The sequence below is a fragment of the Camponotus floridanus genome, unplaced genomic scaffold, assembly GCF_003227725.1.
Source record: "Camponotus floridanus strain SB8 unplaced genomic scaffold, Cflo_v7.5 scaffold68, whole genome shotgun sequence".
NCBI classification, from domain to species: Eukaryota; Metazoa; Arthropoda; class Insecta; order Hymenoptera; family Formicidae; genus Camponotus; species Camponotus floridanus.
In genome coordinates this window covers 106919-129576 of record NW_020229836.1, presented here as the reverse complement: position 1 = coordinate 129576, position 22658 = coordinate 106919, and the positions used below count along the sequence as shown (strand labels likewise).

At 31.0% G+C, this 22658-nt stretch overlaps 3 protein-coding genes across 7 annotated transcripts; all 3 read left to right on the top strand.

Annotated features, from left to right (window-relative positions):
- Positions 1-558: 558 nt before the first annotated feature.
- LOC105258583 (putative lysozyme-like protein) lies at positions 559-10635 on the top strand. Of its 5 annotated transcripts, none has more exons than XM_020029786.2 (7): positions 559-741; positions 4921-5082; positions 6780-6896; positions 7127-7415; positions 7699-7922; positions 9994-10134; positions 10446-10630. In XM_020029786.2, exons 2-7 carry the CDS (start codon positions 4963-4965, stop codon positions 10542-10544), a joined length of 990 nt encoding a protein of 329 aa, XP_019885345.1. In that variant the 5' UTR covers positions 559-741; positions 4921-4962; the 3' UTR covers positions 10545-10630. The 5 variants fall into 5 exon arrangements, with proteins under 5 accessions (XP_019885345.1, XP_011268230.1, XP_019885344.1 ...); XM_011269928.3 differs by lacking the exon at positions 559-741 and adding an exon at positions 3960-4154; XM_020029785.2 differs by lacking the exon at positions 559-741 and adding an exon at positions 4073-4248 and having other exon boundaries at positions 10446-10635.
- Positions 10636-12785: 2150 nt separating this feature from the next.
- LOC105258534 lies at positions 12786-19421 on the top strand. Its single transcript, XM_025413566.1, has 5 exons — positions 12786-12992; positions 17797-18090; positions 18181-18408; positions 18706-19044; positions 19170-19421. The coding sequence occupies exons 2-5, from the start codon at positions 17797-17799 to the stop codon at positions 19260-19262; spliced, it is 954 nt and encodes a 317-aa protein (XP_025269351.1). The 5' UTR covers positions 12786-12992; the 3' UTR covers positions 19263-19421.
- Positions 19422-19597: 176 nt separating this feature from the next.
- Positions 19598-22165, top strand: LOC105258582. The gene is made up of 5 exons (XM_025413537.1): positions 19598-20228; positions 20906-20980; positions 21209-21295; positions 21369-21681; positions 21792-22165. The coding sequence occupies exons 1-5, from the start codon at positions 20169-20171 to the stop codon at positions 22163-22165; spliced, it is 909 nt and encodes a 302-aa protein (XP_025269322.1). The 5' UTR covers positions 19598-20168.
- The last annotated feature ends 493 nt before the right edge of the window (positions 22166-22658 follow it).

Below are 22658 nucleotides of genomic sequence, written 5' to 3'. Positions count from 1 at the left end.
TTAATATTTTATAAAGCAAACTAACGTTTTTTATAGAAACCTAAGTACATAATATTTTTTACATTCTTCTCGCACAAGCGAAATGCTCATGAAATGCTTTTATCCGATATTTCTCGAGGAAACGACGAACACACGAGTACGGTGTACTCTATCATAACGAGAAATATAGTCATCACTGTCAGATACATGCGGGATTATTTTCCGCAAATGCGGATAAAATCATATTTCGAGTTCCGGCTGATATGTCAATTAACGGATCTGTCAACACGTGTATGAAACTGTCACTCGCGCGCGTTACGCGATGCTGGAGCTGCGTAAAATTTCCTCACCCACCATCGTCATCGGTCATTCGCGCCGCCACGAATGACGTGTTCGCTTCGCGGCGGCCAATTTCCCCGACTTTCTTTCACGAACGGCAAACGCCGTGGCCGCCTCCTCGCTTCTATTCCGGCGCATTAAAGTCTCTCAATCTATCTGCCGCGCCGCGAGCAAACGCATTCCGTTTCGGAAGTTCCTCCCACGACGAGAATCGCCGTCCCTCTGCGCGATCGATGATCGAGAGAACGTTCGTGGCAAAGGTCGCGGTTGCGCGAGTGATCGCGAGTAACATGTTGGAGTGATCCGCGTCATCCGATGAACCGTTGCGATAGTTTAACGAGTGTACCTTGCGGTTTTTTTGAGGTCGAAGACCCCTGCTGCGTACAAGAGGAGACAGCAATTCTCTGCGGAACCGGGGAAAAGGTAGATGTAATAAAACGCGAAATGATTATTCGGCGAATATTGAAATAATTGGCGAAGTTATAATCACAAATTCCTCTAAATCTCCATGATAATAGTACCATTAACGTCATTTTTACGACGCTATTATTTAAATTTAATTTCGTTATATGATTACATTAAATGAACGTACTTTATATAGATTTTATGTATATTTTTTAACTTACGTTCCGACGATTTTCTTTAATCAATTTAGTAAACAAACATAAATTATCGTTGTCAGTTAAAGGCGAGTGAAAATTAGAAATCTGCGGGGCCCTCGACCATTGGCTAACTCGATTCGGCAAGAAACATTAAACCTCGCGTAAAATATGTTGCATATTTATCGTTATATATAATCGAAAGGAATATTGACATAAACGTGTCACAGAGAGCATCGAGAAAGTCAATATTCTCGTATATTTTCTCTCCCGTAGAATCATATATATACTTTGAATAATTATTTTTAAAACCTTTACGATTTTTTGCGCTCTCTTTTATAATGCAAATACAATGCAAAAAATCACAAAGTTTGAATCAATAAATGCGTGCAACACAGATAAATATAATTACCATATGACATTGCTTCTAAAATATGTACATACATATTGTTCTTGCGCTTACGCATATCGTAACTTTTCCTCTTATTTATGCGTGTCACGATTGCAATGATTATTACTCAATATATATCTAATCATTAACGTACTTCTTGGATCTCATTCCGGATTAGAAAGGTAAATATATGTACGCAAAAAAGTTACATTATCACTTCCTTTTATTTTTTTTAACGTTTTTGTAAAATGCCATTGCAGTAGAATTTGAAAATTAAATTATGAACGAAAGAACCGAATAAAATTACAATATCTTTATATTCATCGATCGTACTTGCGGAAATGCGTTAACTGCCCGATTTCGATCCACTTTTGGAGAAATGAGTCACGTTGCCACGTTACGTAAACCGTGTCCGGTTGCGCGGGATTTTGCACCTCTTTTTTTTACTTTCCTCCTGTAGGATTACCGAAAGGTGCATTACTCTCTCTTTCATTGGAAAGTCACCTGGCCGTTTCTTCGCGGTTGAGATGCCGCACGCGTCTACGCGCGTGATCGCTGCGCGGCGCCACATCACGAGCGGTCGACCAGTCTGACCAATGAATACCTTTACTACTTAGACACGTACAGAGAGAGAAAGAGCTAATATTTAAAGTACTTAATTTTCGAGCAAATATTTTTGAATGTCCTGGTGTTTAAATAAGATTTTAGTCCTTCTTCCTCAATTAACAAAAATTATTTATTTTCTCTATCCATTCTTTTCATTTATTATATTAGTTTCATGTAATATCAGAGTCCATGTCACAATGTAAGTTTATTATATATAATTTAAGCTTTTTATAAGACTTAACGATTCTCTCTTTACCCTTTGAAGCTATCATTATTTTTCAAATTTTGATTTTGAAAACGAAATCGAATTCTTTCAATCGAAGTTAAAAAAACCTCATTTCATCATCGTGTCGCGCATATAAATGGCAATCTTAAATGACGAGGAATAGATTTTGTTGAGCAACTGTCCTTAAAAAGAAGTGACGACTATCAATACAGAGCCCGTGCGTAGAATAGTTCGCAATCGTTTTAAATCATGATGCGATGAAAGTAATACAGAGTGCATTCCAAAGATATGCGCTTTTAAATTCTTCACAGTGAACGTCCTTGATGCTTCTCTTTCGACAAGCTCATGCATAGAATTTCGATATCTTGAGTTTTTAGTGTCATTCAATTATTTTGATTCTATCCAAAGAGTACCAAAAATGTCATTCTAAACAATTTTTAATTAAATTTGAAATGTCGAAATAAATGATGGCATTGTGTTAAGATATATAATAAGTTTTATTTCAAAAGTTATTTTTATCTTTCGAATAATTCTAAAAATATTCCATATATAATAAATACCAAGTAGTTAAAAAATTGTTGTTAATGATTATAATAACATATATACAAAATTATTTTCTTCTTCATATAAATTTAAGAAGAAAAGATAATTATAAAGAACACGAGGTGTTTAATGACTAACTTAAATAAATGGTTACATATGAAAGTGTTACAAAATAAAGTGCTCTAAGGTTAGAACAATATTTTCAAGATAATGATCAAAGAGTTCATTTTGATTAATTCTCAAGATAGTCTCGCGTGAGCTCCATTAATTACAAATATATTCCATATTTATGTATAATGATGATTAATAGTTGTAAAAGTTGAGAGAATATTAATATAAGAATATTAATATAAGAATATTAATATAAAAATATTAATATAAGTCAGTGCGAAAAATATAAGCTTGGTTTATTCAAGGCCTTTCTAAATTACCTTAACAGGCTATCAAATAATATAACGTGACGCATATATCGTGACACGTTATCATTCAAAGAAGATATTATTCGCAGTTCCGCCACGTACTTGATGTATTTTTGTAAAATAACGAAGATGAATGGTCCACTTTAGAGAAACTATCTATTACGTAAGTTAGTGTGACGATTTGCAATTTCGTATGAGATAATCTCAAAATGAGTCGAGAAAGCGAGAGTTTGAATACAAGTTGCTAAGCTTCAAAATCGCGCAATAATAATCCTAATATGCACGCAAACTTCTTGCGTGTATTATTATTGCGTGTATTCTACATACATGTACATACAACTGAAAAAGTATTGTAATCATCAAAGATGATTTTAATCAATTCTTTCTCAAACAATTAAACTCAGATCGTCTAATTATTTGACCGCGATTTTGTTGTTTTATAGCACTTTGCGAGATGATAATAAATGATAAATATATTGAATAATAAAAGTAGGATACATAGCTCCCACGTTTATGTTTATTTTTTCTATTACCTTGGAAAGAGATGATATCACAACCATATAAATAAATGAAGTTTTGTGATTTCTCAAATTTAATATTTGTTGCATCATGCTGGAATCGCTGGCTAAATCATACTAATATAATAATAATTAAGAAAAGTGAACGGGGTATTTTTTAAGAATTGCCTTTTTTAAATTTCATAAAACAAATATAGCAAGGATATTTTTCTTGCCAGATAAAAGAAGTAAATTTCCGAGCTTGTAACAGTGCGATAATTCGATAATTTAGCTTTGATGTGCTAATCCGAGTGGTGACAAGAGAAATAAACGAGGCAGGGGTGTCATGAAGAACGCTCTGGATAACATCGGCTAATTGAACGGGTTTCGCGAACAAGAGTGAGTTGGAGGACGCCCCACCTGGCTGCGGGAGGCGAGGCTCGCGATTCTCGATTCTTGAAGGGGCACGTATGCTCGCCTTCGTTCCCCTTCGGCTCCGTAAGACATCGGGACCTCCTTCACTGTGGTCCTCAAACGAGCCTCGCGCTCCGCCAGGTACACAACTCCTCACGCATTCGCTCGCTCGCTCGCTCGATCGCTTGCTAAGCATTTACGCACGCATGCACGCACTCATCGCATTGGCACACTCGTAAGTTCACGCAATTCATTCGCTTTGACTGCATTCTGAATTATTTTGCACGCATTAGAGAGAAAACGTTCGTTCAATTTGAAAGTTGTTAAATCGTTGAATGAATATTGATTTTATTCGTCGTCTTTCTCATATTTTGTATCTTTTTGTATCCTTGTCTATTATATTTATGCGCAACCATTTCGAACTAATCGCTTATTTGTTCTTGCAATTTGCGGTTCTTATTCGACTAACTATTTTATGCTTGTAATTTAATTTAATAATCAGCTGTTTATTACTAATATCCCTATAAGTCCTGAATTCATTCATCTCTTAATTTCTGCGGTTTCTTTGTTTGCTATTATAAAAGTTAATTGGAGATATTATTCTTTTCTACATTACGACATTACGCTACGTTAAACTTTTAGAAATGATAATCAAAACCATATGACTTGATATCACATTTATATAACAATATTTGCTGCATCTGATTTTCTCAATATTTACGGAATAAAATTTTTATTAATGTTGCTTAATTATATTTACTGTTTGCGAAATTGAATCAGCTTAATTAAAAATCAGTTTTAAACTTATATAAATGAAGCATCTCCTTTCACTCGACATTTAGAGATCAACTTTCAATTTTATTGCCAGGAATTTTAAGAATTGTGAAACATCTTTTCATTTACGCAGACTAAAAACTGAAATATAAATCAGCCAAGTGAGAAAAACATAATGAGGGTAGTCTGCACATTTTGCGGACTGTTCTTGGCCATTGCCATTGTCAATTGCAGTCCTATTGTCAAGAGAGATGCAGAAGAGCCATCCCCGGAGGATCTCAATTCAGTGAACGAAGTAAGTCTTGTATTTTATTTTTTTTTAAATGACTTATCGTCAAATATGTTATATATTTTAAACTATTGAATGTTCTTTCTAGTCGTGTGTTCTGTCTAGTCGAGAGATTTATCGGAAGATAAGACGAGTTACCTTGAATTGTCTTAGAAAGTAAATGAATGAAATTGAAAGAGAATTGCAATTATGCACATTGTTTGAATAATTTAAATGCTGAAGTACTTGTGCACAAAGAACTATTATCGATCTCTCGCGTTGAGAATTTATGATTATTATGTCGTGTCCTCAAAGGCTCTCGAGAAATTGATACATGGAATGAAAGCGCAATCAAATCTCCGACACGGAAATCACATTTCTTTGAAATATGATTGACAAGAATTTGGCAAGCGACAATATGTTGTTTTATCTTTTTCTTCCTTTTCCGTTTAAATGTAATATACCAATTGAGCGTAATACCTTCACTCGACCTAGAATGAACAGTTCCAAACATATTACTGGAAAACAAAAAGACAACTATAAAGTTTAGCGTGACCAAAGTGAAAGTAAATATCGGAAAATTTGCCAACTCAATAATTCGCGTGAACTGTTTACATAGAATGCAATAGAAGAATCAAAAGTTTCATATATGTATATATATATATATATATATATATATATATATATATATTTATATTTATGTAATACCTTTAGATTTATTCAGAGGAAAGTCTTATGCTTTTTACCTTGGTCTCTCTTTTTTTATTAAGAAAAAAAGATCGCAACTAATTTTATAAAAATTTTTGCTTAATTTATATTGATATTTTCTTAATTGTAAAAAATTGTTATGTGAAATGAAATTTACTTATCATCGTAATACGAGTTACATCGGAAAAAAAATATTTTGTGAGCGCATTAATTAATCGTGTTAATTAAACGTATTACGCGTATGTAAATGAAATAGATGAAAAACAAACAAACAATGATATATGAAAAAAAGTATAAGATAGAGAGAGACATGCTTTCAGAGAACGAGTCAAGAGTGAAAGTGGTTGGCGCTGCTTTTACGAACTTAAACGTCTGGAGACGGATGCATACGCGAATATAACGAAATTTTTGCGGCACATGATGTACATACATATACGACCATAACGAGCAACGAAGTATCACAGTTGATGACTACGCATTAATATAATCGGAATGCGATCCGCTAGAACAACAACCATAGCACGTGCCGATCTCGCTCCTCTAAAATGAAAGCAATATTGCATAATGGTTATAATTACATATGAAATTCAAGCACTAAATAATATCCTACACGTAACGTAATTGTAATATTTCTTTTTAATTTTATATTAAACAGAGTTTTAAAATCTTTGTATAAAAATCACATAATAAATCACATAAATAATAATTGTAATAATAACAATAATAATATTAATACTAATAATAATAATAATAATAATTGATATAACTAAATATAATATGAAATATATTTAATTGGTAAATAAAAGTTACAGTGCATTGACAAAAAGTTCTTGTAAGGAAATTTTGTCCTTTATAATATCTCATCTTTGATTTCTTTCTCTCTGTTATTAATTATGAATTTTATCTTCAATCTATATATATATATATATGTGTGTGTGTGTGTGTGTGTGTGTGTGTTATTCTTAGAAAATTTTTATTATTTTAAAAACTTAAAGAAATTTTATTATAACCCGTAGATCTACGTATTTGAAACCGACGATGAAGCGACCGACGGTGAAAACAAAGGTAGAGATAAAAGGAAGATTGGTCTCGTGGTTGGGATATCGAATGGCATCATGAACTTCGTATTTGGCGTAAGAATAACTTTTTGAATTAAATCTCTTTATTTTTACATGCAACAAAATTCATCAAAGTATAATTAATAATTATACAAATAATTAGAACTGTAAATTTGATATAAGATTCCGTTAAAATTAAAATCATGTAAGACATGTTTTAGATGTAATGTAAAGATATTATAGAGATATAATACATAGAGATTGCATTTTTATTCCTTTTCTTTAATAAATGCCTATTTCTTTAGAAAGCAAACTCTTTATTGGACTCGAAAATAAGAGCACTCGATGCCCTTGAAGAAGCCAACAAGGCGAAAAACGCCATTTATGGAATCGACCCTAACAAATCGGCAACGGCAGAGTTCGTCAATAAATTAGTGTCTCAGAAAATCCAAGCCGCATCAAGCAGCATAGGACCGCTTATAAACGGTGCAACGACGTTCTTCTCAGGAGCTTCATCTGGTTTGACAAACGCATTTGTCTCGAAATTCGCACCACTAAGCTCGCTTTCCGGTGGTCTTTCTGGTGGAGGTGCAGGTACGTACAAATACAAGAGAGTCTTTATTTTTTTATACCAACACTGATATAAGATATGTCTTAAAAATATGGGCAAAGTTTCCTCTAATTTTTTTTCTTCCATAAATATTTAAATAAAAATTTTTTGTAGCAGAATGAAATCACACAGATTTCTTCAGAGAAGATTATTTATAAAATATTTTATAATTATTATACGTTTTGCCATTATATATATTTTTTAAAAATTACCGTATATTTATTGTGTTTTATCAGAGTACTTAATGGTTTCACTTAAAAAATATAGGAGGTAGTGGCGGATCAGCTCCCGGATCGAATTTTATCGGCACTCTCCTGACCCAAGGGATCGGCACTTTGTCGAGTTTAAGCCAAACTAGTGGTAATTTAGGCAGTTTAAGCGGCGGTATCAGTGGAGGAGGCCAGTCCATCACTTCTGGCGCAAGCGATACGAGCTCTGGTGCGCAGGCCGGCGTTGGACTTAATATCGGAGCTTTCGGCAATTTAGCAGGGGTAGGATCGCAATGAGCTCATTTTATCCTTCTCGCTGTAAATTGTGATATTTTTTTTATTTTTATTTTCTTCAAGTCCCACACATATCGTATGTTCTGTGTTTGATATGTAATACAAGCTGTCTCTGGAGAGGGATTCTGAAATATAATATCTTCGTAAGAGAAAATATTCGCTACTTTTAATAAATTTAATATGACGATTTTTCTTTAACAAATCTCAATAAGCAGACTTGGACGATGGGCAATGTTGCTTGTACGACCATCCTTGTTTGCAAGTGATATATTAACTATAAGTGAAGATAAGTGCATGTGAAGATAAGAGCATGTATAAGTGTATGTAAATAATTTTGTATATGATTTTATATTTCTTATTAATTTTCAGTTTGTATGTGTGATTTGATTTTTAATATTTTTTTTTATTTGCCTATTTTTTTATTTTAGTTAAAATAATACGCTATGTTTAACAAAGCTGTTAATTAATGGAATTTTAATTTCCTTATAACAGTATAATTCAAATGTATTTAATGCAAATGTTCTATTTTGACGTGTTTCTCTCGTTTTATGCTTCAAGAAATACTATTGCTCCTATATCTAAACAACGTAGTTGAATAAAAATCTAATTCACGCTTTATTAAATTTCCGATTGTGCCACTAACCAACGTTGCTGATTAAGGTAACCCTCTTCTAATCTCGGAAGATATCTTTATGAGACGAGATCTTTCGACAAACCGCAAACTATGTCTGCGATTAAAATAAATCTTGTACATAAACAGTACGATTACACACCTCCGCAAACGGCTTAAAAGCGGGCGGGATAAAAGCGGGCCGATAAGGTGCGAAAATGGGATATTGGACTGCGGACTTTTTATATTGGACCGGCGAGCAACAGGGAAAGAGCTTGAAAGAAGATGATACTGATACTTTGGGAAACAGAGTGACAAACAAACATTAAACAGGACATAAAATGCATCATGGAGAAGGGACGGATAGTAATGGATTTTCGCATGGAGTATGAGCGTTCCATATAACATGGAATGTGTGGATTTTTGTTTCTAGTTGGGCCGATAATTGACAGGATCTCTCTTTCGCTCTAGAAGTCCTTCCTCCTATAGAAAGTTTATACTTAGAGCGCCTGAACAAAATATAAAAAAAGGGAAAAATCTACAAAAAAAGAAAACGTTCTCCTGACGAATCGACGCTTCCAGTTGAATCATGGGTTGCCGTAGCTAACATTACAGAAGATCTAGCATGAATCGACTTGCCATCGTGAAAGTTGTAAATAATTTAACAATAGTCTCTAAGCTCTTAGAGATAAACTAGTGGAATGTGTAAATGATGTAAATAGCGCATATAAAAATGCTCTATAACACGTAAAGCTAATAATTGATATTGATGTTGAGGATGTTGATGATGATGCTAATGTCAAAAATAAACTTTTAATTATATTTTTATCTATTACTTGTGACGAATTCATTGTAGAGCATCACAAAATCCAATATATCCTCTTTCCTTCGTTTTCTTATTATCTTTAGCTAGAATTTGTCTGTACAATAACTTTTAACTTAATAATGTTTCTCTTTTTTAACTAATTTTTTTAATATCGATAAGAAATTATGGAAATTAGAAATGTAGTATTTTTCATCTCTTGGAAACGTTGCTTATACAAGCATTTATTTTTACATAAATATCTTTTCGTAAGATCATAAATTTTTGAAATAAATATATAAAGGCTATACTAATCTTTAACCTTTAAAAATTTTCATTTTGTATGTATTTATATATTTAAATAAATATAAATAAAATATATATGTACTCGTGAAATAAAATTATAAGCACTAAATAGAATTGTAAAAGTAGTAATTCTCATAGTTCCTTTTCCTTCATATTCATCGAATCGTTACAAATCAGAAAAATTATAAGAAACGGATACACGCTCATAGATAAGGACATTCAGGTTCTATATAATTTTCCCACGTGACACTTTTTATACTGTTATTTCAAACAATGATGAAATATATACTCGAGCAATGAGAAAATTGGATAAACCTCATTTATCGTATATTTGTGTGCAGAAGGTGCCTATTACTACTACTACGGACAATACACCCATTTTTGATAGGAATAAAGTATCCTTGGATATACCATCAAGAGCATTCGGCAGTGGTTTCACCCTAGTAACTAACGTTAGCAAGGTTCTCAGCAGTATAATCTTAGTGAGTACCGCATATGTTAATTAAAAGGCAATGCATAGTAAAATATACGATGCTAATGTAATTTCCGTTGACATAAAACTCTAATCACACATTTTGTAATATTATGTTTTTTAATTCATTCAGTCGCGTACAAATGATTAATATATTCGAATTACTACATTCTTACTTACATTCACTTGGAATATGTAAATAGAGATATGAAAGAAATCTTCGATCCGCTTTAGAGATAGAAGCGGAAAATATTAACTTCTATGCATACAAACATTTATTGGTCTCTTGTCCTTAATAGTTGAATCATTCACACATTTCAGAACTCGGCACGCCGAACACAGACGTTCCTAGAGATCTTCAAGCCGTTGTTCCGCGGTTCTTTCGCTATAAAAGGTTTACCATCGGATAACTTGCATTAAGGCATCTCATTTCCATATCTGTAGAGATGATTATACTACGATTTAATTGCTCAATAACTATTGTTTCATCAAGAAACATTAAACAAGTTCCAATCACATATTTTGTCGATAAATACCGTTGATTAGAATTTGTTGAGTCTACTTCATAGTCTTTGATAATAAAAGATTTTAAATCTTATTTAGGAGTTGACAATACAATTAAAATATCGTCTACGTCAATATGATTAAAATATATTCTTGATAGAATATTTTTTCTGCTGTCATATTGCACAATTATTACTTATGACGCTATATTTTTGTCTCATTTTTTATCTACTACTCTTCTACAATCATTTATTTACTTAAATCTTTTTATATGACTCAGAAATTGGTGTCGTAAGTAATAGACAAATTTTTAATGACTAAAAATTTATTATTTTGTTGATGAAATAAATATTTATACATATATTAATTATTAATAAGTAATTAAAGTTAATTATCAATAAGCAAAGAATTATTTTTGAAACAATTTAGTTTGTAATTAATTAAGTAGCATGTAATAATAAAATTTAAAATACGATAAAATATTGAAAATATTGAAAAAAGTAAAAAAAGAGCGATAATCAAACTAGTTTACATACTATAAAATTAATCTTATGGAATTATATTTGCAGTCGTGAAGAATTTCAAAAAAATTTCTCAATATGCATAAATTTGTAACCTAATACATTTTGCCATAATTTAATAATTGCATAAATAAAAAATAGATGAGATTGTTTTATCCCATTTGACATATTGCTTAAGACACCTATTTATTTTTGTAGCAAAATAGAAATCTCATATTTATCAAAACCGGTTTATTATGTAATCAGCAAATCGTAAAGAAATTCTGTGTTAATGATAAGCATCCGATTGCCCGATAGTACTCAATGATTTATTACTCGCATATACATGCTATTATTATACAAAATCAAACGGTCAGGATGTCTCATCCAGCAATATAGAGAACTTGACCATGTAATGCTTTGCCATATGTAACGAGGACACTCCTAAAGAGCAGATGCAACATCTTGCGAAAATTTCGCTCCTCATTCCACTTTAAATTATAATTTTCTCCTAAAAATAAAATATGTATTATATTAAATATCTCCATTCGAATCCAACTTTTACATCTTGATAACATCTTATTATACGGAGAAATTAATTACTAGATGCGCACCAATAACATCAGAGAAGGAAACATGTGTTTGATGATTCGTTCCGTCCTAAAAACTTTACGCATTTCTATTGATTTTACCATTTTAAGCCTATTCCGGTGACGTTAGATCAAAAATACCAGAAAAAGCCATTATTTTGCATGACTTTTAGATCAACGACTTCTTGTATGATTTTCTTTTTGAATATGTCAATGAGTGTCATGTAACATAATGCAAGAATGAACCGCGATGTGCAAAGTTCGAGAAAGAATTGCAACAGACAATGTAACGCATGCTGAAAAGAAAATCGATGAAAAAAGTGCAAAAAAAGTCTGACAAATGAGCTATAACAGCAATGACGCATTTATATAATCCATGCGATTTGAATAAAGATCATTAATAGACGTTTGTAAAAAGCATCGATTAACATAACATAACATAATTAATTTGCGAAATGTTCTGCAAAAAAATTGTATGTGATATAGAGATTCATTTCAATTTAATTTTAGTTCTTTAAGTTTTATATCTGTGACTTTTGTTTTATACGACATTCCTGAACAAGAGAGACAGATAGAAAGAGAAAGGGAAAAATAAAAAAAATTATATAAGATAAAATTCTCTTACGCATAATGCGAATACCTGTATAATTTTTATCTATTACATGTTATATTATTTTTGTATAGACATAATTTCAAATAATAAACATAAATAGGATAAAATTAAAGAAAATAAAATAGAAGATAAATGATATTGTTTGACACAATTACCATAAACCGACTGGCATTTGCATTAAGAAAACATATCATAACATATGATAGTATCGGATATTTTTTTCGGATATTGTATATAATTTGTATATAATTTTCAAAATAATAACATTAAAAGCGCGTAGTATCAAAAAACTTCTATTTGTTCAATAACGGAACTGCATAGAATTTTCTACAATTTGTTCCGTTTATTACCGGAATATGTAAGGTATGTCGTAAAAATGTTGACGACCTTCGAGGCTAATTCTCGAGGTATCGGGCAGTGGAGGAAACTCATCTCGTTAGTTTGGGTTCTGCCGTCCAACAAGATGTACTTGTTTTCACAACTTTATCCGCCGCGCTCATCAATGTAGATTCGCGACAAGTTGTAATATATAAATTGCAAACACGGACATTTTAGAGTGAAGCATAATAGTGCACAACAGTATAAAGCTTAATAGTGGGCGAACTAACAATTTGCTGTCAGAGATTATTCTTATTTAATAGGAATAATATAAGATAAGAAGGTATGATAATCACTGTTTTAATTATATTCAATTTATCTTTTATCTGCAATAAATATCAAATTTAAATATCTAAATTGAATATACAATTCCTATATAATATTATATTAGTTGCATTGATTTAAATAATTTTCTGTGCTGTGTGTTTATTTTCATATTACAAAAAATATTGTTTTATTTTCTCGTGAAATGATAACAAGTTGGGATTGGATCAATTCAGTTTATCATTTAATATCACGCAATATATAAATATCATGTTTGCATATCTAATTGCATACCATATTATATTATATTATTTTTTATCTTCTTACAATCTGACCTCAAAATAAAATCGTTTAACTTATATTGAAAAATTTATATTTTTGAATTTACTTAAAATTATATAAATTTATATTCAAAAACATTTTAAAATTTAGTTACTTTTTAATAAAACTTTGATAAGTTCGACGAAAAAAAGTAAAATAATGAAAAAGTCTAATAATTTGCTCAAATAATAAACTCATTTGCAACAATTGTTTAGCATTATGTCATATGTCTGGAGAAAAATAATCATGGTAGTATAACAAAATAGCAATAATCTTATATAATGTTTTATTTTTTGTAGTCTTTATAATAAATTGAGATTTCTATAATAAACGTAAGAGTAAGATAAGAATTAAATATCAAAAAACTTTCCGATAAAAAAATGGACTTCTTACAGATATATATTTACAGATATATATTTAAAAATTAAAAATTAAAAAAAAAGTCAATGCTTTTTAGAAATTTAAACATTATCTATTCTGGAACTAGTTTCTTCTAGTTGTTTTAGAAAAATATGAGATGTTTTTTATAATAATGTCAGATTTAGAATAAAATTTTAATTTTAAAATCTTTTTAATCTATAAATATAATTATCATATTATATTATGTGAAAGATCTTTAATTAATGCTCCACTATCTATTATTAAGGTAAGGTGTTCTGAATTCAGCATGTTCGGTCAAGGCTTTAGAGAAGTCTTTAACACTTAGACATACTTTTGTACGAAAAAAAGTTAACCTAAATAACAGAATTTTCTATATCTTGTCTACAAATGTACAATTATTGATTATAATTGACTACGATAATTTTCGAAAATTTGCTTTCCTTTTCTAATCAGCATCTTAGCATTGTAGATAAATTTAAATTATTTTAAATTATTATTTCAAGTTTAATTAATTAAAATTAAACATTTAATAATTGATTCCCGGAGAAATCCTTCTTGCAAATAATTTTAATGCATTCAAGAAGAAGTATAAATATATTTTTAAATTCAATCTTGCTTTGTTTTACTTTACAATTATTTTACAGTTATTTTAAAATTAATGTAATGCATTAAATATAATGCTAATAGGTAAGTAATAAATGTACAGGTAATAAAACAATAAAATAGAAGATATAATGAAATAATAGAGATAATAAAATCTCGTAGACAGGTATATATGTAATAGATAAGTATTGATATAGTAGACATGTGCCATTAGGTAAGTATTGACGTGCGAGGACACGCTTATTACGTAAGGCAAGTGTATACAAAAAGATGTATGTTACATACATAATCACGTAAAGTTCCACCTATATTTTATCAAAGAAAATTTTGCAACATCGCGTAATGAAACTAATATTTAACATTCACATCAAATATTCACTAAATATTATTATTTTTGCATCAAATATTACTGTAATATATTTAATTAAATATTAAATATAACTGTTTAATATTTCTTGATTGCTATTATTGTTATTTTTTTATACCATAAATATGTCTCAGGAATCTATTATTATTATTATTATGAGTTGAAATTAAAAAAAATTTTGGTAACGGTCTTTATAATAGAGAAACTTTTCGCAGATCGATGCAAGTGGAGCATTTCAATGCAAACTAATACGTGAGTTTCTTATTTAAGCACCTTTCACAATAAGATAATTAGCACTTGGTAACCGGAGCGTGTCATGTCCAACGAAGCCGGTTCCGAAAATGATAGTGAAAATAAAATATAATAATATGACACTGAACTTTTAATTAACGTACTACTTTTAATATCATTTGATTTTTTTAAAATCTCACTTGATAACAATTTTTTTATCTTTCAATTGTTCAGTCACATAAATATTGTACTAAAAATTTAAAAAACGAACAAGGAATTAGCGGCATCGCTATTTTATTTACGGTATAATTTACGCAACTGCAGTTAGATTTATACTGATGATTATAACAGAACTGATCTCGATTACGTGTGTGATTACGAAGAGTGAAAGTGAAAGATGGAAGTTATGTACTGCAGTCCACGTGGATCTGAGCCTCGAGCAGGTTTTCGAAGACACGAGCGGTTAAGTACCGCGGCCGTCGATGTCCGTGCAAGATGAAGTCCGAATCTAATGATTACTTATGAGAATTTTTAATGGCCTACTTACTATTGTGCACCTGTGTCCGAAAGAGAATACAAATTGTGCTTCATATGTGTCAAATAAGAAATGATTGGAAATGATGATTGTGTTGACATTTAGCGTGTTCGCGACTTTAATTTTAATCTCAAATTCTTAATCAATCTAACTTACGGAAGCAATGACGAAATAAGAATAACTTTGAACGAAGAACAGTTTCTCGCGAATTAAATTTTGAAAAGATAAATAGATAACAAAATCATCAGTTAATTTTAAGTAAATTTATTTCAATATCAATTTTCATTTTTAATTTTAAGTATGTTAATCATTCAGTTAATTTTATGTAAATTTATTCAATATCAATTTTTATTTTTCGGATATTTCATATTGAGTTTTATTATACATAATATATAATCCTAAAAATAAGAAAGTTAATGGCATTTCTTAACATTTTTGTTGAAGGCCATAAATTTATCAGAAAAAATCAACAAAATTAAGTTTGCAAATTGTGTATAAAACTCTGCATATTTTTAATTATTCTTAGAATTTTAATATTACTTTTAAATAGCATAAAAGGAATCTCCTTCCTAAACAAGAAAATTGTATGCAAAAGGAGAGTGAAACTCATTGTATTAGAAAAGAGTTCGCTACACCTTGATTCTGTGATAAATAAGGCCCACGTGCTCCGTTTAAATCACACCACGTACGCGTGTATTTTCGCAATCAGTGGAGATCTTTGTGTTTGTTGATTTATTTCGCAGAAGGAGAAAGTTTCATTTGCCATATTATAGATTTAGAAGCTTGTGACGTCTGCGATTTAAAATACTGCAGCTCGGTATCACTTCAAATTGTGCCTTGTGACACAATCAGCCAACATTTAAAATAATCATACTGTCAGCGGTCGACATTAAATGTCATGTAGTTGCAAGACTCAAAACAATTTTGTGCCGGTATTTCTTAACGAGTGGATTGCAATATTTAAATATTCAAATACATATGCAGCTATAATGCTCGAATACCTTATATGTTTAGCAACTCTCAGTTATTGAAATATCTATTTGCAAAACGACGAGCACTACAGGAGGCTTAAATTTTGGATGGTGTTGCGACACGCCGGACATTCACCAGACTCCGTTATTTCGCAAGATGTTCAATAAGGTCGGCCGTTAATTCGGTGCACGTATTGTACGTTCGCGTCATGTACAGCAAGGTGGTCGAAATGGCTCGTCGAAATTCCCGAACGATCCTTGGGAAGGTAAATCGCCGACGTCGCCATAATCGATTGCGGTAGTTATGCTTGGCCGGCAGAGGAAGTCATCGACCAGTCGCATAATGCGACTGTATTAGGTCGAAAGGAGGCAATTTTCCGAACGATTGTGCGTGAACGAGTCATAGGAACGTTTTATCGTCAGTGAGTGACGCATATATCTGTCAGTGGAAAAGGCTTCTCGAGTTGAGACAACTTGTGTAAAAATTTAATATAAAGTTTGTGAAAGAATTTGATTGTGTGTTCGAGAAAGTTTGAGGATGTCGAATAATTTTTGAAGCAATGTGCACGCGCTTGAAGAAAAGGAACTTAGTATGTGTCTTTGGATTTAAAAGCCTTTAAAGTAAGTCTATCTAAATATCTATACAAACCAGGAACAGAATATAATTGAATAAATTATAAAAAAAAAGAACTCGGATATATACTCGTATAATTCCTTTATTTATATAAATTAGAAATTGTTATAAATGCTGATTAAATTATAACTACTGACTATGCTATGAAAGTATTATTGGAAAATATTGTGAAAATTATATAATTGATTTATAAATAATAGATTGTAACAAAATTATAAGAATCTATCAAATCACGATTGTTGATTTTCTTATCGTGCTTCGTAAACTTTCCTTATTTTATTAAATGAATATCGACTTATATAATAACCGCTGATTCTTTTCCGTGCATCCCAGTCATCGTCCGACTCTCACTGCGCGATGTTTCTTCGGTCTCGTGAGTTGCAGTTTTATAACAACGCAATTTTTACTTCTGTTATGACATTGTTTACATAGTATATGTAACACATTATTTTGTATTATGTTAAATTAGAGTGTGTGAGTTAGAGTGAAGATGATTTTTTATACTATTATTTCTTCTCTTTCCTTCTCTCTCCCTCCCTCTCTCTCTCTCTCTCTCTCTCTCTCTATATATATATATATATATATATATATATATATATATATATATATACATATATATACATAACTATTTAAAATATTTTGATATTTTTATTCCGAATTTTCTTGATTATAAATTCATAGATCTTGATTTCTATTTTAATGATTAATAAATCCGTTAATTTCTTTTGCAACATACAATTAATCTGACGTGTCCTTAATCTTATGAATATTTTCTTTCAGATGTACATATCATCAATCAATACTTTTACAGCCTGTTGGTTGCTTCTTTACTCGATTAAACCACTTTACAGCGAAGCTAAGAAGTCTCACATCGGATCTTATGAAATCAATACAATATATCAGTCCGAGCCGGTTCTTCTTGAAAAACAAGTTCAGTCTAATGTCTCAAAACTTCCACAGTACATTTATCGTAATTATCAATCTAATTCAATGCAATCTGAGTTATCTTCGAAAGACATACATCATGAAACCTACGTAAAAGAAAATGTGGCAAAATCTATGTCGGAATATCAGGTAAGAAAAAAATACAAACTACATATAATTATTTAGGAACTCAATATTGCAAACCGAGAAACTTTTTTAAAAGAAAGTGCTTTTTTGTAGTTGGGTTATGAGGAGACCGGAAAAAAGAACGAGGAGATAATGCTGAAGATGGAAGCATTGGAGAAACTGTTGTCCGAAGATACTGACAGACATGATGTCGAGTCAAAGAACACTGTCGAAGATAGCATCATCGCGGAAAGCATTCCTGAAGAAACCAAAAGGGTCGTTAGACAAGTTCGTAGACATCGGCCAGGATTCTTCTATACCTTAGCGAGACTTGCTTTCGAAGTACGAACAACACAACAAGTATCAAAATCGAAGCTTGTCACAAATATATAATATAATATAATATAATATATTAAATAATTTCAAAATCAAAGAATCAAAGAAAATATAAAGATCCAATATAGTATAGAAAATGTTAAATATAGAGAATAATCATTTTTCTGTACAAACTTCGGGTCATTTCTGGATATAATTCTTTCTACAAAGAACGAAAACAATTTTTACCTCTATTACGTTATTTAAGTCGAACGGAAAAATGGAAATTTCGAAACATTTGATTAATGTTCTACTTTATTTCAGACATTCAACGACACGCGATCGGCGATTCAACAAATTAGCAACATTATCGGCGAAAATCTCGAACCGGATACAACCGCGCAACCGCCAATAGTCAGGAGTAATCCATTGCAAGTACATAATGCGACGACAGTTGCTACTACTTCACTATCGAATGATCAAAATAATTTGTCCAGCAACGAGGCAAATGTTAATGTAACGACAGTTAATGTGACGACGACAACCACGATGACAACTGAAGCACCTTTCAGATTCACGCGAACTGGACTGCAAGATCTAATAAGCAGAAATTTGCGTGGATTAGTGAGACTCTTCAATATCGAGTGGCAGGACGCTCTGAATGTGAGTTTTTATCACATTTATTTTTTTATTAATTCTGGATATATTTATCAAATTATTGTTTAATTATTCTATTATAAACGTATAAATTTTCTTATTTTTCAGTAATAAATTTTCTTATTTTTCAGCAATCAGATGTATCTGTCAGAGAGTTTCAAAGAAATCTCGGAAATCAAATAGGCACTTTTCTGCAAGATAATCCAAACGCTTTTTCAAACTAACGAAGACTATAAAAAGAAGAACAAAATAAATGATGGCGATAAAAATATTATAAACAAGAAGTTGTATATATATCTTGTACATAATATAGTGACAGATTTATGACAAACAATTCCATAATTTAGCCAAAGATTACAGTGTTATCTATAAATTATAAATAATATTTAAATTTGTGATGTTGAATGCATTGTTGAATATTTATGCAATAATCCAATTTTTTTATTAAAAAAAAAACAGATATATATAGGCGGAAAAATGACTATTTCTTTGTTCAATTTGATTACACATTTTATTAAATTTATCAATTAGATATATATAGTATAATTACAATCTTTTATTTTATCACTCAAATAAATCGTGCATATTCCGGCTGTTAAGCGTGCCAAAGTAGCCACTGCCTGTTACTTTCGATTCTGTTTTGCCATCTCTCAAAGTATTCGAAATGAATAACACGTCAAATTACAACTGATATCAAATGACGTCGAAATTCAGGCTGAAAGGACCCGATTTTGCGGTTGCATCACGAGTGAACCATCATCGTCTTATATATGTCTGCGGTATATCAACTTACGTAATTATTGCGACTGCTAACCCACGCCAAAGTTTTACGAGCGTAAGATAAAGAAAGGAAAAAGCGAATAGTTTATTCGAATAATCGGCCGGCGCAAAAAGAGGACGAAAAGATCCGGGGGACACATATGGCACATGCAATAAGTAGAAAGCAGCTTCTTTTTCGTCAGAGGAAATCATGAAATCCTTAAGCCCGATTGGTCGACACCTTGTGTGGGATCTTGTGGCAGCCCTTATAGATCGGCAAAACGGATCCACGATTCAATCGTCGACTTGTGTTGAAACTAGCTGGAGCCAGTCATAAACACGTAATTTGCTGTGAGAGCAACATCGAAAGGATGTTTTGGCGCTGCGGGTTTTTCAACTTTCTTCTTCTATTTGGCAATGTTGCGTACGGCGTAAGTTACTTATTAATGGATAAATTAAAAATCTAAATGCTAAAAATTTGAGTTATTTGTTTAAAAGATTAAAAATAAGCGTAAAACATTTTATACTATTTAAATTTCACAAATAGCATTTAATTTTTCGTATAATGAAGTTTCAATAACCATGAAAATATTTATATTATTTTTCTTATAATAAGATATTATTGTTTCAAATATTATTATTTTAACTTATATTTATTTTCTGGTATGACAGATTCGAAATTGAAATTTTATTTATTTAAAATTGTTCAAAGAAGCTTTCTACTTGTGATAATTTTAATTTTATTCTGCTCTTGAGGGCGGAAATAAAAATTGCAGTAATGCGAATTCATCTTTCTAATAATTGACTATAATTATTCGACACTTTTAATTCGCAAAAAGTGAAAGCTGCGATAAAGACTAGCTATCAGATCCGCATTTACGCGTGCAACGACCTATGTAAACCTACATACACTCGGATGCAATGTCTGATGATAGATTAAAGTGCGCGTAGGTCGTATTTACCATATTTATCTCGAAAAAGAAATTTCCATGCAAATTTCCAAGCGTAATTTCCTCTTTTTAAACGCGAGAGAAAAATGATATGTCGGAAGTATTTTTACGCTATCGCACAAGAAAATGAAATTTATTTCCTTCTTTATGTGCCTCAGGAAGTCTCGAAAAGCAGAGTACGACGCCAAAATCCACCCGCACAAAATGGTGAACTGATAGATAACATCTTTAATGTAAGCATATCGCGATATAAAATTTATCCGCTAAATATTAATCGATTAAAATCAATTATTGAATATAAAAAATGTTAAACAGGGAAAAGAATTGTAAGAACTTTTTTTACGGAAAATGCTTTGATAATTTATATTTTTTATAAAAAAAAAAGAAAAAAAATTTGCAATTATCGAATCTCAATGCATATATATAAATCGTCACAATTAAAAGAAAATTGTGCTTTGCAGATACCTATCACAGCGATCAGACAAACCGCCGCCGCCGCTCAAGTCTTTTCGCCGGAGAATACACAGACAATCGACAACATTGTTAAAGTCATCCAGAATTATTCACATTTATAACCAAGTGTATTTAATTATCTTTTATAATTAATAAAATTATTTACAGATTCCCATTTCGACTCTAGAAGCTGTCGGCACGCTCGTAAAAACTTCAACGGAGCAAAGACAAAACCAGGAAAGAATTCGAAATCGTCAAGAGAAGAGAGAACGATTGATGGCCATAAAGGAGCAGAAGAGGAAGCGAAAGCAGGAAATTCAGGACCAGCAATTGCAACAGACGAGAATTGTTAGACATTACCAGAAGGATCCACTTGGATTAAACGCGTGGAGCGATCTTCTGTTTGGGCATCACTCTAGATTAGGTGGCATTCGCAGGCTTCATGGGGGCTTACATGGCCACGGAATTCTCGGCAGTCACGGTGACTATTCTTACTGATTTTTTTTTGACAATAAAAAAATGGGAAGCACATTATTATTGCAATGTATTTAATCAAGTGAGATGTAAAATATATTGTTTTACTGTTTGAAGGTGGACTTTTGGGAAACCGTCCACAACATACCTACGAGGTCCATGAGGATGTTAATGAAGATACTTCTTTTTCCTGGCACGGGCTGACCGCTGGATTCGGTAGTTTCCATGGAACTAGACCTTCCAGTACTGCTATCAAAATCGAGAATAAAATTGCTCCTCAAGAAAAGAGGCAAAACTCTCCCAAATATCCGAGCTTTGACATAAATTCCCAGAATAAAATCACGAAGATTAGAAATAAGCTGATACATGAATATGACGATGACTCGTCAAAAATAGAAAATAAAATTGCACCGAAAATAGAAAATAAAATTGCACCGAATATAGAAAATAAAATTGCACCAAGAAACGGAAAAATAACATTTGTGCGATAATAATGTAAATATAGAATAATATTAGATATATATTCTTAAATTTTGATAATCATTTTTGTTATTTTTATGTCACTTGCAAATTTTATATCTTGCGTTTATCGTACGTATTATTCTAAAAGTATACAATTTCATTAAGTTTATTAAATTAATATAAAATATTTATAATAATATAATAATATAATAATAATAATTGTAACATTTTGCACAAATAAATATTTTTTACATTAATTAATATATGAAACTTGCACATGTATATTATATTTATAAATATTTCTTCTTTGCTTTTGACTTTATATTTTGTTTAAATTGATGAAAATGTAAAGTTTGCTATAATTTCTTGTAAAAAATGTATTTTATTGATGATTCTTGAATTTCCAAGATTTATTTAATTTTATTTCTATTGATAAAAACAGTATAAAGAAATAGTTATAGGAAATAACAATTGATTCATCATAATTAAAATGAATTGTACACCGCATGACTTAATAATTCA

Excerpts from the sequence above, each read along its gene's own strand:
- LOC105258582 (XM_025413537.1), top strand. The coding sequence starts at position 20,169 with ATGTTTTGGCGCTGCGGGTTTTTCAACTTTCTTCTTCTATTTGGCAAT. Across the intron at positions 20,229-20,905 it reads TTGGCAATGTTGCGTACGGC|GAAGTCTCGAAAAGCAGAGT; the intron begins GTAAGTTACTTA and ends TATGTGCCTCAG. Across the intron at positions 21,682-21,791 it reads CGGAATTCTCGGCAGTCACG|GTGGACTTTTGGGAAACCGT; the intron begins GTGACTATTCTT and ends TACTGTTTGAAG.
- LOC105258583 (XM_020029785.2), top strand. The coding sequence starts at position 4,963 with ATGAGGGTAGTCTGCACATTTTGCGGACTGTTCTTGGCCATTGCCATT. Across the intron at positions 5,083-6,779 it reads ATCTCAATTCAGTGAACGAA|ATCTACGTATTTGAAACCGA; the intron begins GTAAGTCTTGTA and ends TATAACCCGTAG. Across the intron at positions 6,897-7,126 it reads TCATGAACTTCGTATTTGGC|AAAGCAAACTCTTTATTGGA; the intron begins GTAAGAATAACT and ends CTATTTCTTTAG.
- LOC105258534 (XM_025413566.1), top strand. The coding sequence starts at position 17,797 with ATGTACATATCATCAATCAATACTTTTACAGCCTGTTGGTTGCTTCTT. Across the intron at positions 18,091-18,180 it reads AATCTATGTCGGAATATCAG|TTGGGTTATGAGGAGACCGG; the intron begins GTAAGAAAAAAA and ends GCTTTTTTGTAG. Across the intron at positions 18,409-18,705 it reads TAGCGAGACTTGCTTTCGAA|ACATTCAACGACACGCGATC; the intron begins GTACGAACAACA and ends ACTTTATTTCAG.